The sequence below is a fragment of the Pelophylax lessonae genome (genome assembly GCF_965119305.1).
Source record: "Pelophylax lessonae genome assembly, chromosome: 1".
Classification (NCBI taxonomy): domain Eukaryota; kingdom Metazoa; phylum Chordata; class Amphibia; order Anura; family Ranidae; genus Pelophylax; species Pelophylax lessonae.
In genome coordinates this window covers 228,912,978-228,928,772 of record NC_138768.1, presented here as the reverse complement: position 1 = coordinate 228,928,772, position 15,795 = coordinate 228,912,978, and the positions used below count along the sequence as shown (strand labels likewise).

The following is a 15,795-nucleotide window of genomic DNA, read 5'->3' as shown; positions in this document are numbered from 1 at the left end:
ATTAGGGGAATGGAGGACATCAGCTATGAGGAAAGACTACAAGCACTGAACTTATTCTCTCTGGAGAAGAGACGCTTGAGAGGGGATATGATATCAATGTACAAATACTGTACTGGTGATGACCCTAGCATAAGGAACAAACTTTTCAGAGAAAGGGAATACAATAAGACAAGTGGCCACTCACTAAAACTAGAGGAAAAATGGTTTAACCTTAAAATACGTAAGGGGTTCTTTACTGTCAGAGCAGTAAGGATGTGGAATTCTCTTCCACAAGCAGTGGTATCATCAGGGAGCATTGATAGTGTCAAAAAACTATTAGATGGGCACCTTAAAGACCACAACATAAAGGGGTATACAATGTATGGTTAACAGCAAACACACACACACATCATAGGTTGAACTGGATGGACAGATGTCTTTTTTGAGCCTCACAAACTATGTAACTATGTAATTTCTGCTCGGATTGTGTAGGCAGACTTCTGAGAAAAGTTTGGCAACCTCTTCTGTAGTAACAAGATCAAAAGAGGAAATTGTGAATGTGGTTTTGTACAGGGTATGTGTTACAGGACAAGACTCTGTCACTATAAAATTGGTCAGTTACAGAATACAGGGCGTGCCCATTGGCTCACTGAAGGACTGGAGAGCGTAGATGGGGAGTGGAGAAAACTGCTTTTGCAGCTTTCTCCAGGTTTTGGTATACCTGGATGGGGCTCTGGAGTTTGGAGATTCCATGATGTCATGGGTGGGACGGAATCTCCAACTCAGTGTCCCGGTTTTGTGGAAGACCAGCAGGGTGTGTGCTCAGATGCACACAGCCCTTTTAATGGCTTTTCAGGAATACCTCTGGGCTCCCAGTTGGAGACTGCTCCACCCAAAAGAGACAGGAGGTCTCAAGGTGTCATAGAGGCTGCATGTGGCAGCCAAAGCATGTGTGCCTGCAAGACACCAATAAAGGACTAAGGCCAGAAAGGAGCTGTGTGCATTAGAGCCCAGTTGTCTGTATTGAAGAACCTGTGGTCTGGGTGACCAGTGGAAAGAGCCCAAGTGGGCTAGCATTTTTGTTTGTATTTTCACTATGTTTGACTTTTGCTTTGTTTTTTTTGCATTAAATATAGCTCCTGACTGACTTGAACTCACTTGAAAACGCATTTACCACTAGAGCCAATGATCCCCCATTTTACAATTTCTTAAGTGGTATAGATATTTGTGCAGTGGAGACAACCACACAAATTGAATCAATCTTCTTTTTGAAGTGATTGGCAATCTCCTGAGCAGTGAATGAGTTACTGGTAGGATGTGGAGGTGGTCGACAAAAGTAGAAAATGAAAGGTAAAGAAGAGCCAATGAGGACTGGATGACAGAGTATTAATGAGAGTGACAAAGTATGCTTTTTTGGCAGGAGTGGAGGGAGGAATTGAATTTCAGGAAGGCAAATTTGTCACTTTCCGGTCTGGCCTATAGCCGAAATGATGGCCAGGTGGTGGCTTTACTGTCCTTAGTGGATGTTCTATGACATCCTCTTAGAAAGCGCCGCCCACGGGGCCGTACAGCGGCGGGAACTGTCATTGGCTGTGTCCCCCGGACAAAGCGGATGACTGATCAATGTACCAGCTCGCTGCCAGTACCATGTGATTGATCACAGCAAGTCACATGACAGTTGTAAATAATGGATGGCTTCCTTTCATGTGTATAATTGTGTTGCTAGCTGTGATTGGTCAATGTGATCACATGGTACAGACAGGGCCAATCACAGCCCATCTGTACCATATGATTAGCTTTGATCAATCACAGCTAATCACAACAAAACAAACTGAATGAATCAGTTTAATTCAGTAAAATGTTTGCTTATAGCAATTAAAAAGAGTAAAAAAAAAATACTTCCCCACAGTAGTACAATGTTACTATGGTAACATATTGCTCTGGTCACAGTTTGTTAAAAATAAATGTAATTAAAAAATGATAACCTTTTTTTTTTCATACTGTTACCAGTCAGTCAAAAACCTGCCACGTCTCAAAATAAATAATATACATTGATTTGTGTTTTTTTCACCAAAGAAATGTGACCAAATACATTTTGGCCTAAATTAATGAAGAATAATTATTTATTTGAAAAATTTTATAACAGAAACGAACAAAAATGCGTGTTTTTTTTTCTTCAAATTTTTTGGCCTTTTTACCTTTATGTAGCAAAAAATAAAAAACCCGGGGGTGATTACATACCACCAAAAGAAAGCTATTTTTGTGTGAACCAAATGATAAAAATTTAGTTTGGGTACAGTGTTGCATGACCATGCAATTTTCATTCATAGTGCAACAGTGCTGAAAGCTGAAAATTGACCTGAGCAGGAAGTGCCCGGTATTTAAATGGTTAAATAGGGTGAAAGCTTGCAGGGATTTAATTTTACGCCACAATCGCTCCAGTGCACAGCTATGCCTGGTGTTGTCAGCCTGCCAGGACATGAGCAAGTGAATCCAGTGAGGATGAGAGTGAACTGTTGTAGACAGATGTGGGCAGGTCAGGGGTGACCTTTTATCATTAAGGGGGTCAGTAGCAGAATAAAGAAGAGACTAACCACTTGCCGACCAGCCGCTGTAGTGCGCAGGTCAGCTCTGTTACGTGAAACGACGTACATCACTTCATGTAGCAGTTAGTGTGGGCACACATCGATTGGCTAGAGGGGGAGCTAATCAGTGGGTCCGGCGGCCGCGATGTCCGCCGGGTACCCGCAATCGCTCCCCATGGAGACAGAACGGCGGTCTGCTGAAGTAAACAGGGCAGACCACTGTTTATCGCTGTCCTGTGTTCCTCCTATTTAGGAACACAGGTCTCTGTGTTCATCCAGTGAGCCCATCCCCCACACAGTTAGAAAGCATCCCCTAGGCACACATTTAACCCTTTGATCGCCCCCTGATGTTAACGCCTTCCCTGCCAGTGTCCGTTCAGTAAAATTGCACATTTTAAGCACTGATTACTGTAGTAATGTCACTGGTCCCCCTAAAAGTGTAGTTAGGTGTCCGATCAATCCGCCGCATTGTTGCAGTCTCGCTAAAAATCGCTGATCGCTGCCATTACTAGTAAAAAAAAAAATGATTTGTAGACAAAATAACTTTTGTGCAAATCAATCATTTTACCAAAAATATGAAGCAGAATACATATTGGCCTAAAATAATGAAAAAATTTGATTTTCTTTTTTTATTTTTTTTATTGGAAATGTTATATAGCAGAAAGTAAAAAATATTGTTTTATTTTTTTTTTTTCAAAATTGTCACTCTTTCTCTGTTTATAGCGCAAAAAATGAAAATTTGCAGGGGTGATCAAATACCTCAAAAAGAAAGCTCTAATTGTGGGGGAAAAAAAGGACATCAACATTTTTGGGGTACAGCCTTGCATGACAGCGCAATTTCCAGTTAAAATAGCACAAAAATCCTGTGTCCCGTATTCTGTCGCATCGCAAAAAATGGTCTGGTCCTTAAGTGGTTAAAGTGGTGAAGGTTTCTACGGATAATTGCCGCTTGGAGGGATAGGTAGTTGAAGACAGAAACTGTGTGAAAGTGATGAGGGTGTGATAAGAGAGAAGTGTGCGTTGGTTGAGTTACAATATAGGTAAACAGCTTTGTCTAGCTTGAAGGTTTCCATGCTTGTTTTGTAATGGAACTTGGCGTGTTCTGCTTATAACACAGATATTTTTTTTCTTCCAGTGTACACTATCACATCTATGAAGCTTTTATCAGTTATTTTCAGATTCTACATGCATTTTTCCATGGCAGGCAGCAGCCATGTTTTTACAAGATAAAACTTTTTTCCTGGCGGCAACATGGCAGCATACATGAGTTAAGGGTTTGCCTTTTTCCCTTCAGTGTGCTGCCATGGATTGGCGTCAGGAAAGGCAAATTAACCACTTCTGGACCGGAAGGATTTGCCTCCTTAACCTTCCTAGCGGTATTCCAGAGTGTGGCTCGGGGTTGAATTTCAGTGCCAAAAGCGGTAACCCGAGCCACACCCGGGGTACCGCTAGGAAGATCGCTGGATCCTGTAAGAGAGGGTACTCACCTTGTCCCCGGGATCCAGTGATGTATCCCGGCGGTGTGCGGCGGCAGATCTTCCTCCTGATGCTCTGTGCCCCGGCTTCCGTCTCCTGCGACGTGACGCTCGCAGGGGGTGGAACCGGAGCCAAATTCAAATAGTAAAACACACCAAACACACTGATACATTACAAAATAAAATAAATTCACATCAGTTTGCCCCCCAGTGCCCTTTCCTGCAGTTTTACTGTACTTTTTATGTATATATATGGTGTGTATATATATATATATATGTATGTATGTATATATATATATATATATATATATGTGTATATATATACACACACATATATTATATACTGTATGTATGTATACATATATGCATACGTGTGTGTATATATATATATATATATATATATATATATATATATATATATATATATATATATATATACAGTGCCTTGCGAAAGTATTCAGCCCCCTTGAACTTTGCGACCTTTTGCCCCATTTCAGGCTTCAAACATAAAGATATAAAACTGTAATTTTTTGTGAAGAATCAACAAGTGGGACACAATCATGAAGTGGAACGAAATTTATTGGATATTTCAAACTTTGTTAACAAATAAAAAACTGAAAAATTGGGAGTGCAAAATTATTCAGCCCCCTTAAGTTAATACTGTGTAGCGCCACCTTTTGCTGCGATTACAGCTGTAAGTCGCTTGGGGTATGTCTCTGTCAGTTTTGCACATCGAGAGACTGAAGATTTTTGCCCATTCCTCCTTGCAAAACAGCTCGAGCTCAGTGAGGTTGGATGGAGAGCGTTTGTGAACAGCAGTTTTCAGTTCTTTCCACAGATTCTTGATTGGATTCAGGTCTGGACTTTGACTTGGCCATTCTAACACCTGGATATGTTTATTTGTGAACCATTCCATTGTAGATTTTGCTTTATGTTTTGGATCATTGTCTTGACAAATCTCCGTCCCAGTCTCAGGTCTTTTGCAGACTCCATCAGGTTTTCTTCCAGAATGGTCCTGTATTTGGCTCCATCCATCTTCCCATCAATTTTAACCATCTTCCCTGCCCCTGCTGAAGAAAAGCAGGCCCAAACCATGATGCTGCCACCACCATGTTTGACAGTGGGGATGGTGTGTTCAGGGTTATGAGCTGTGTTGCTTTTACGCCAAACATAACGTTTTGCATTGTTGCCAAAAAGTTCGATTTTGGTTTCATCTGACCGGAGCACCTTCTTTCACATGTTTGGTGTGTCTCCCAGGTGGCTTGTGGCAAACTTTAAACAACACTTTTTTATGGATGTCTTTAAGAAATGGCTTTCTTCTTGCCACTCTTCCATAAAGGCCAGATTTGTGCAGTATACGACTGATTGTTGTCCTATGGACAGAGTCTCCCACCTCAGCTGTAGATCCCTGCAGTTCATCCAGAGTGATCATGGGCCTCTTGGCTGCATCTCTGATCAGTCTTCTCCTTGTATGAGCTGAAAGTTTAGAGGAACGGCCAGGTCTTCGTAGATTTGCAGTGGTCTGATACTCCTTCCATTTCAATATTATCGCTTGTACTGTGCTCCTTGGGATGTTTAAAGCTTGGGAAATATTTTTGTATCCAAATCCGGCTTTAAACTTCTCCACAATAGTATCTCGGACCTGCCTGGTGTGTTCCTTGTTCTTCATGATGCTCTGCGCTTTAAACTGACCTCTGAGACTATCAAAGTGCAGGTGCATTTATACAGAGATTTGATTACACACACAGGTGGATTCTATTTATCATCATTTAGGTCAACATTGGATCAACATTGGATCATTCAGAGATCCTCACTGAACTTCTGGAGAGAGTTTGCTGCACTGAAAGTAAAGGGGCTGAATAATTTTGCACGCCCAATTTTTCCGTTTTTTATTTGTTAACAAAGTTTGAAATATCCAATAAATTTCATTCCACTTCATGATTGTGTCCCACTTGTTGTTGATTCTTCACAAAAAATTACAGTTTTATATCTTTATGTTTGAAGCCTGAATTGTGGCAAAAGGTCGCAAAGTTCAAGGGAGCCGAATACTTTCGCAAGGCACTGTATATATATACAGTATGTGTATGTATGTATGTATGTATGTATATATATATATATATATATATATATATATATATATATATATATATATATATATATATATATATATATACATACATATTTTAACTCATTTATAGTTATTTATTATATTATAATTTATGATTTTGTGTTTTAAACTTTATCATACCCGAGATGTTATAAAGAAGAACGCACAGTAAAAAAAAAATCATATGTAAATAGTTGGTTTGGGCTGCTTGTTCTTAAGAATTACATGCAAAATAATGGTACTGCTTTCAGCACCTAAAATCGGAAAGAATCATACCGCCAGGGAGGTTAATGACCAGGTAATTTTTTTGCGATTCAGGACTGCGTTACTTTAACTGGCAATCACGCGGTCGTGCGACGCTGTACCTAAATAATATTGATGTTGTTTTTTTCCCCCACACATAGATAGGGCTTTCTTTTGGTGGTATTTGACCACCTGTGCGATTTTTTATTTTTATTTTAATGCGCTATAAAGAAAGAAGAGCGACAATTCCGAAAAAAAAAAAAAATATTTTTCACTTTCTGCTATAGAACATCCAAAAAAATGTTTAAATCAATTTTTTTCATCCTTTGAGGCCATGCTACATATTTTTGGTAAAAAAAAAAAATCCCAATAAGCATATTTTGATTGGTTTGCGCAAAAGTTATCGCGTCTACAAACTAGGGGAAAGATTTATGTCTTTTTTTTTTCTAGTAATGGCGGCGATCAGCGTTTTTTAGCGGGACTGCAACATTGCAGCAGACAAATTGGTCCCCTAACTGACATTTATTACCAATGACATTACTACAGTAATCAGTGCTAAAAATATGCACTTTTACTGTACTAATGACACTGGCAGGGAAGGAGTTAACCTAGGGGTGATCAAATGGTTAAGTGTGAGCCTAGGGGAGTGTTTTCTAACTGTATGGGGGAAGGACTTGTGAAATGACCACAGAGACTAGTGATCCTATATACAGCTGCAAGAAAAAGTATGTGAACCCTTTGGAATGATATGGATTTCTGCACAAATTGGTCATAAAATGTGATCTGATCATCATTTAAGTCACAACAATAGACAATCACAGTCTGCTTAAACTAATAACACACAAAGAATGAAATGTTGCCATGTTTTTATTGAACACACCATGTAAACATTCACAGTGCAGGTGGAAAAAGTATGTGAACCCTTGAATTTAATAGTTGGTTGAACCTCCTTTGGCAGCAATAACTTCAACCAAACGTTTCCTGTAGTTGCAGATCAGACGTGCACAACGGTCAGGAGTAATTCTTGACCATTCCTCTTTACAGAACTGTTTCAGTTCAGCAATATTCTTGGGATGTCTGGTGTGAATCGCTTTCTTGAGGTCATGCCACAGCATCTCAATCGGGTTGAGGTCAGGACTCTGACTGGGCTACTTCAGAAGGCATATTTTCTTCTGTTTAAGCCATTCTGTTGTTGATTTACTTCTATGCTTTGGGTCATTGTCCTGTTGCAACACCCATCATCTGTTGAGCTTCAGCTGGTAGACAGATGGCCTTAAGTTATCCTGCAAAATGTCTTGATGAACTTGGAAATTAATTTTTCCTTCGATGATAGCAATCCGTCCAGGCCCTGACGCAGCAAAGCAGCCCCAAACCATGATGCCCCCACCACCATACTTCACAGTTGGGATGTGGTTTTGATGTTGGTGTGCTGTGCCTCTTTTTCGCCACACATAGTGTTGTGTGTTTCTTCCAAACAACTCAACTTTGGTTTCATCTGTCCACAGAATATTTTGCCAGTACTGCTGTGGAACATCCAGGTGCTCTTGTGCAAACTGTAAACATGCAGCAATGTTTTGTTTGGACAGCAGTGGCTTCCTCTGTGGTATCCTCCCATGAAATCCATTTTTGTTTAGTGTTTTACATATTGTAGATTCACTAACAGGGATGTTAGCATTTGCCAGTGACTTTTGTAAGTCTTTAGCTGACACTCTAGGATTCTTCTTCACCTCATTGGGCAGTCTGCGCTGTGCTCTTGCAGTCATCTTTATAGGAGGGCCACTCCTAGGGAGAGTAGCAGCAGTGCTGAACTTTCTCCATTTATAGACAATTTGTCTTACCGTGGACTGATGAACAGCAAGGCTTTTGGAGATACTTTTATAACCCTTTCCAGCTTTATGCAAGTCAACAATTCTTAATTGTAGGTCTTCTAAGAGCTCTTTTGTGCGAGGCATCCTTCACATCAGGCAATGCTTCTTGTGAAAAGCAAACCCAGAACTGGTGTGTGTTTTTTATAGGGCAGGGCAGCTGTAACCAACACCTCCAATCTCATCTCATTGATTGGACTCCAGTTGGCTGACATCTCACTCCAATTAGCTCTTGGAGATGTCATTAGTCTAGGGGTTCACATACTTTTTCCACCTGCACTGTGAATGTTTACATGGAGTGTTCAATAACAAAATGGGAACATTTCATTCTTTGTGTGTTATTAGTTTAAGCAGACTGTGATTGTCTATTGTTGTGACATAGATGATGATGATCAGATCACATTTTATGACCAATTTGTGCAGAAATCCATATCATTCCAAAGGGTTCACATACTTTTTCTTGCAGCTGTAGAAGGATTACAGGCACTCTGTGAGCACTTCAGAGAGAACAACGGTCAGCTGTGTTTACAACAGCTGATCGTCCTCTCTCAGCGGGGAGCAATCGTGGGTGTCCGGCGTCAATCAGTGCCGCCGGTCCCATGGATCGGCATCCCAGCTGCCTAGTAGGGGGTGAAAGGACCGCACGCTCGCCCCCAGGAGTGCTCCCCCCCAGGAGTGCTCCCGCAGATCGCTGTACAGGTAGCCGAGCCAGACTGCCGCGGTATATATGCGGCGGGTTGTTGTAATACTAGCTCATTATGAAATACTTACCTCAGAATGAAGCCCTTCCAGCGGCACCTGCACACCTCTGAAGCAGCTGACATCTTTCTTAGGTGTTTCTTTGGGTTCGTAGGCTCCGGCGCTGTGAGTGGCCAGAGCTGCAATGTCGTCACTCCGGCGGATGCCGCCGTTTATGGCTTTGAAGGTCAGTCACGGTAAGCCGGAATTTCAGAGCGCATGCGCAGATGGCGTCATCAACTGCATACACTCGGAATATCTCCTAAACTGTGCAAGTTCAGGAGATATTCACAGTACCTACAGGTAGGCCTTATTGTAGACTTACCTGTAGGCAAAATGAAAGCCTTTACTTCCTCTTTATGAGATAGGAGAGATAGAATTTTCTGTTTTCCTGACACCAACATGGCAGCTTACTTAGGGGGGAAATAAAGAGGGAAAACCTTTCCTTATGTATGATGCCATGTTGTCGTCAGTTATGAGGTAAGTGTGATACCATTTTCTGTTCTATGTGAGTTAGGACATATCGAGGGCAGACCGTTGCTAACACCTTTTAATATATGCCGGTTGTTATATGAATGTGTGTGGAACTGTGTGATGCTATTTTGTATTAATAAAGTATATACTTTGTAGATATTAGTGTGACTCGTGAGCCTTTTCTTGTACATTGTAAGGTTTTGTTTTTTGTCATGTACCCCACCCTGAACACAGTGCCATGTCCTCAGCAAATGGGGAGCGCTTATAACATTGTAAGGTTTTATTTTCTGTCATGTACCCGCTCCCTGAACACAGTGCCATGTCCTCAGCACATGAGGGGTGCTTATAACATTGTAAGGTTATATTTTCTGTCATGTACCCGCTCCCTGAACACAGTGCCATGTCCTCAGTACATGAGGAGCGCTTATAACATTGTAAGGTTATATTTTCTGTCATGTACCCGCTCCCTGAACACAGTGCCATGTCCTCAGCAAATGGGGAGCCCTTATAACATTGTAAGGTTTTATTTTCTGTCATGTACCCGCTCCCTGAACACAGTGCCATGTCCTCAGCAAATGGGGAGCCCTTATAACATTGTAAGGTTTTATTTTCTGTCATGTACCCGCTCCCTGAACACAGTGCCATGTCCTCGGCACATGCGGAGCGCTTATAACATTGTAAGGTTTTATTTATTTTCTGTCATGTACCCGCTCCCTGAACACAGTGCCATGTCCTCAGCACATGAGGGGTGCTTATAACATTGTAAGGTTATATTTTCTGTCATGTACCCGCTCCCTGAACACAGTGCCATGTCCTCAGTACATGAGGAGCGCCTATAACATTGTAAGGTTTTATTTTCTATCATGTACCCGCTCCCTGAACACAGTGCCATGTCCTCAGCACATGAGGAGTGCTTATACTTTAGCACTGTCTCTCTGCCCCGGACACTATCCCGGACCTGATGCGCATCAGTCAGCCAGTGCAGAGTTAACCGCCCACCTCGCCTCCAAACAGAGTGAGCGGGCCAATCAGAAGAGCTTTTACATGCGCGCACATCTGGGCCATTCACAGGCACGCTATGAGCGGGGAAAGGATGGCCGGACGGCACAATGGGGGAAGTGTGGGCCGGCCAATCCCGCGGCGACTCTCATGAACCACTGGAACCACTGCCCTGCCACTGTCTGCTCTTCTTTCCGACCCGCTGCCAGTCATCTGGAAGGCAGGTAAGAGCCCGGACTAGTCCATCACACGGCATGGAGTGCTGACCCTGCCCATCCTCTTAGGCTGCCAGATGAGGAGCACCATGACATGTATACATGGACACATGGCTCACTGTGCTCACATCTGGCAGCCTCCAGGCTTCTCTTACCATTGCTATGGCTGTTGTTTGAAGGATTCACTGCCATTTCTTTATTGGTCACAAAGGAAACCGCTTAATGCCATGATGACAGTTGCTTGCGATGATTGTTGTGATTTGTATTGGCACCTGAATGAGAATTTGTTTGACTCGGCCAGCTGATTGCTAATAGGCAGCGTGTTTGGTGTTACTTTCTCCTGCATACCGATTTTCTCTTTCTATTGGATATGGATTATAAAAGTATAAGTGGTGTTTAGCAGTGAGAGGCTTTTTTTTGGCTCTGTGCTATTTGCACTTATTATTTGATGGCATTTATTCCCATCTGGGTGTATATATTATTTCTGGTTTGCTACACATCCGGATCCTGAGGAAGCCCAAAGTGTGGGCGAAACGCGTGAATCCATCACATTACAGGATGCGTTACTTTATATGATACACCTTTTTATCATTCTGTCTTTAATACAATTTATATTAAATGTTTTATAATTTGTTTTTTCATGCAATGTTCCTGTGGCACATTAAAATTCCCATCTTCCTCGCCTACAGGGTTTTCCCTGTTAGACTTGGTTGAACTTTTGCATTGTATTGACACCTATACGCTGCTTGTCACAAGACATTCATAATACTCTCTTGTCGCTTGCTTTTATTGGTGGCCATTCTCATCCATAGTTCTGTAGAGTCCCAGAGCTCCTCCAGAGATAGTTAGGGCTTCCCTAAACTATCTTCAGATGGGGTCTGCAGAGTTCCAGGGACAATTCCACCTGGCAGAGTCAGGGGTACAATACCAATACATTTTAGGATGAGCAATCTTCCTACTGATCACCAATGTAAGGAAGAGATTCCTCCCACTGACCACCATAGAATGGATATTCCTCCCACTGACCACTATAGAATGGATATTCCTCCCACTGACCACCATAGAATGGATATTTCTCCCACTGACCATCATGGAATGGATATTCCTCCCACTGACCACCATAGAATGGATATTCCTCCCACTGACCACCATGGAATGGATATTTCTCCCACTGACCATCATGGAATGGATATTCCTCCCACTGACCACCATAGAATGGATATTCCTCCCACTGACCACCATGGAATGGATATTCCTCCCACTGACCACCATGGAATGGATATTTCTCCCACTGACCATCATGGAATGGATATTCCTCCCACTGACCACCATAGAATAGATATTGCTCCCACTGACCACCATGGAATGGATATTCCTCCCACTGACCACTATAGAATGGATATTCCTCCCACTGACCACCATAGAATGGATATTTCTCCCACTGACCACCATGGAATGGATATTCCTCCCACTGACCACCATAGAATGGATTTTCCTCCCACTGACCACCATGGAATGGATATTCCTCCCACTGACCACCAATGTAAGAAACATTCTTCCTACTGATCATCAATGTAAGGAGGACAATCTTCCCACTGACCACCAATGTAAGGAGGACAATCTTCCCACTGACCACCAATGTAAGAAGGACATTCTTCCCACTGACCACCAATGTAAAAATGAAATTCTTCCCACTGACCACCAATGTAAGGGACATTCTTCCTACTGACCACCAATGTAAGGAGGGAATTCTTCCCACTGACCACCAATGTAAGAAGGACATTCTTCCCACTGACCACCAATGTAAGGGACATTCTTCTTACTGACCACCAATGTAAGAAGGACAATCTTCCCACTGACCACCAATGTAAGAATGACATTCTTCCCACTGACCACCAATGTAAGAATGACATTCTTCCCACTGACCACCAATGTAAGAATGACATTCTTCCCACTGACCACCAATGTAAGAATGACATTCTTCCCACTGACCACCAATGTAAGGAGGCCATTCTTCCCACTGACCACCAATGTAAGAAGGACATTCTTCCCACTGACCACCAATGTAAGGGACATTCTTCCTACTGACCACCAATGTAAGGAGGGCATTCTTCCCACTGACCACCAATGTAAGAAGGACATTCTTCCCACTGACCACCAATGTAAGGAGGGCATTCTTCCCACTGACCACCAATGTAAGAAGGACATTCTTCCCACTGACCACCAATGTAAGGAGGCCATTCTTCCCACTGACCACCAATGTAAGAAGGACATTCTTCCCACTGACCACCAATGTAAGGGACATTCTTCCTACTGACCACCAATGTAAGGAGGGCATTCTTCCCACTGACCACCAATGTAAGAAGGACATTCTTCCCACTGACCACCAATGTAAGGAGGGCATTCTTCCCACTGACCACCAATATAAGAAGGACATTCTTCCCACTGACCACCAATGTAAGGAAGACATTCTTCCCACTGACCACCAATGTAAGGAAGGCATTCTTGCCACTGACCACCAATGTAAAAATGACATTCTTCCCACTGACCACCAATGTAAGGGACATTCTTCCTACTGACCACCAATGTAAGGAGGGCATTCTTCCCACTGACCACCAATGTAAGAATGACATTATTTCCACTGACCACCAATGTAAGAAGGGCATTCTTCCCACTGACCACCAATGTAAGAATGCCATTCTTCCCACTGACCACCAATGTAAGGGACATTCTTCCTACTGACCACCAATGTAAGGAGGGCATTCTTGCCATTAACCACCAATGTAAGCAGGTCATTCTGTCTACTGATCACCATTGTAAGGAGGGCATTCTTCCCATTGATCACCAATGTAAGGAGGTCATTCTGTCTACTGATCACCAATGTAAGGGGGTTATTCTTCCCACTGATCACCAATGTAAGGAGGACATTTTTTTTAATTCATTTTTTTTTCTTACACTGTGCCTTTTAACTTTTTTTTTTGATCAGCTTTATTGCTATTACAAGGGATGAACAACATCCCTTGTAATAGCATGGACAGTGACAGGTCCTCTTTATGGAGAGATCTGAATCTATTAAGGCCCGTACACACGTACCGATCGTCGGCAGACAAGCGTCGGCCGACGACCGATCTGCCGATTGTACGCTTGTTAGTATAATGCCTCCGACAGCCGTCAGCGCATATTCTGCCGACAAGAATCTGTCATGCAAGCATTAAAATTTTTGTATGCCGACACCAGAGCGGCCGATTGTTCGCCAGTCAGTACAGAATTCGGCCGACAGACCGCAGATTTGCAAGACTGGGCATGCTCAGAAAAGAAAAAAACACAGGGAAAGTTAACCATTACATGACATCACTTCTGCAGTCGGCTGTAGTCGGCGGACAAAATTCTTGTGCTGTCTTTGCACTTTTCAACAGACACCGACAGCCCGGGGACAAAAGACGGCCGATCGTTCGCCGACGATCGGTACGTGTGTACGGGGCTTTAGACTCAAAATCTCTCCTCTGGCCTCCAGTGCAGCTGATCAGACACAGATGGGTCTGAACGGTTGCTTCACTGGCCACTAATGGCCAGGTAAACAAAGAGCCAAAACGGGAAGTAACTAAATCCTCGTTGCTTCTTGTTTCTGACATCACACAGTGGGAAGAACAACATCCATTCCTCCCACTTTCAGCCTAGAGCTGGATGCCTCCGGTCGCATCCTTATTGGGCTCTCCGATCGCATGGAAGAGCCCTGTAGAGGCGGCAGGAGAGGAGTGGGGGCCCCCTTCCACCACCTGTAAAAGTAATCCAGCAGCTTGTTAGCTGCCTGGATTACTTTTCTCTAGTGCATAATCGCTGGGGCTAAAGAATGATATCTTGATCATTGCTGCAGGAAATGATTGAGCTATCTTCCTTCCCGTCCAAGGACATTCAAAAACATGCGGCAGACTGGAAGTGGTTAAATGCAGGACACCTTGTTGGGTCCAAGAACTGTCTCTCTCTTACAATGTGAGTGATACTGAACAACAGAATGTCTGATCTCTGATGCCTCCACTTTACCTTCTGTTATCCTCTGTTCAGTATTACTCACATTGTAAGAAAGAGAGGCAATGATCAAAGCATCCTCCTATCACAGTTATCTCTATGTAATGCGACAAACGTGTGGTGAACTGACAAAGGAGCACTTACTTTTTCGTCAGTCTGTGGTGTCTGTGTCTGCAGTGTTACCTATCCCGTCATGTGGCGACAGGGCAAGCTGGCTCTCACTCGACTCTATGGCCTTGGAGGACCGGAGCGACGTCCTACGTCGCTTCCTCCCAACAGCCTTAAAGGGTCCAATTTTTTTCATGATGAAAAAAAACATTTTTCTTTTTTTTTTTCTTTGAGAGATCTGAGGTTTTTTTGACCCCAGATCTCACATAAAGAGGACCTGTCCTGCTTATTTCTATTACAAGGAATGTTTACATTCATTGTAATGGGAATAAATGCGATAAATTAAAAACAAAACATTTTTTAAAAGGACAGTGTAAAAATAAAAGGTAAAATAAATAGAAAAAAAATTAATTTAAAGCGCACCGTCCCTCTGAACTCGTGCGCAGAAGCGAACGCATACGCAAGTCGCGCCAACATATGTAAACAGTGTTCAAACCACACATTTGATATCATATCGCCGCGATCGTTAGAGCTAGAGCAATAATTCTAACCTTAGACCTCCCCTAACTCTAAACCGGTAACCAGTAGAATTGTTTAAAGTGTCGCCTATGGAGATTTTTAAGTACCAATGTTTGTCCCCATTCCACAGCCCATTCCATAGTCCCCATTTTGAAGCATGACATGTTTGGTATCTACTCGGCGTAACATTTATCTTTCACATTATAGAATTAAAATTGGGCTAACTTAAATGCAGTGAAATGTTTTTTTTCCAAAAAAATTGCGTTTGAAAGACCGCATGACAAAAAAATATTGCAACGACCGCCATTTTATTCTCCAGAGTCTTTGCTAAAAATAAAAAAATATTTATAATGTTTTGGGGTTCTAAGTAATTTTTTAGCAAAAAATACTGATTTTAACTTGTAAACAAAAAGTGTCAGAAGTAGGCCTGGTCCTTAAGTGGTTAAGGGATCATTTACATCA

At 42.4% G+C, this 15,795-nt stretch overlaps 1 protein-coding gene across 1 annotated transcript in view; it reads left to right on the top strand.

The window, feature by feature from the left end:
- The first annotated feature begins 10,536 nt into the window (after window positions 1–10,536).
- Window positions 10,537–15,795, top strand: part of CAMKK2 (calcium/calmodulin dependent protein kinase kinase 2) — a 216,591-nt gene continuing 211,332 nt past the window's right edge. Inside the window, exon 1 of the mRNA XM_082255601.1 lies at window positions 10,537–10,689. Coding sequence (XP_082111727.1) covers window positions 10,616–10,689 — 74 coding nt within the window. The 5' untranslated portion in view covers window positions 10,537–10,615. The remainder of the gene's footprint in view (window positions 10,690–15,795) is intronic.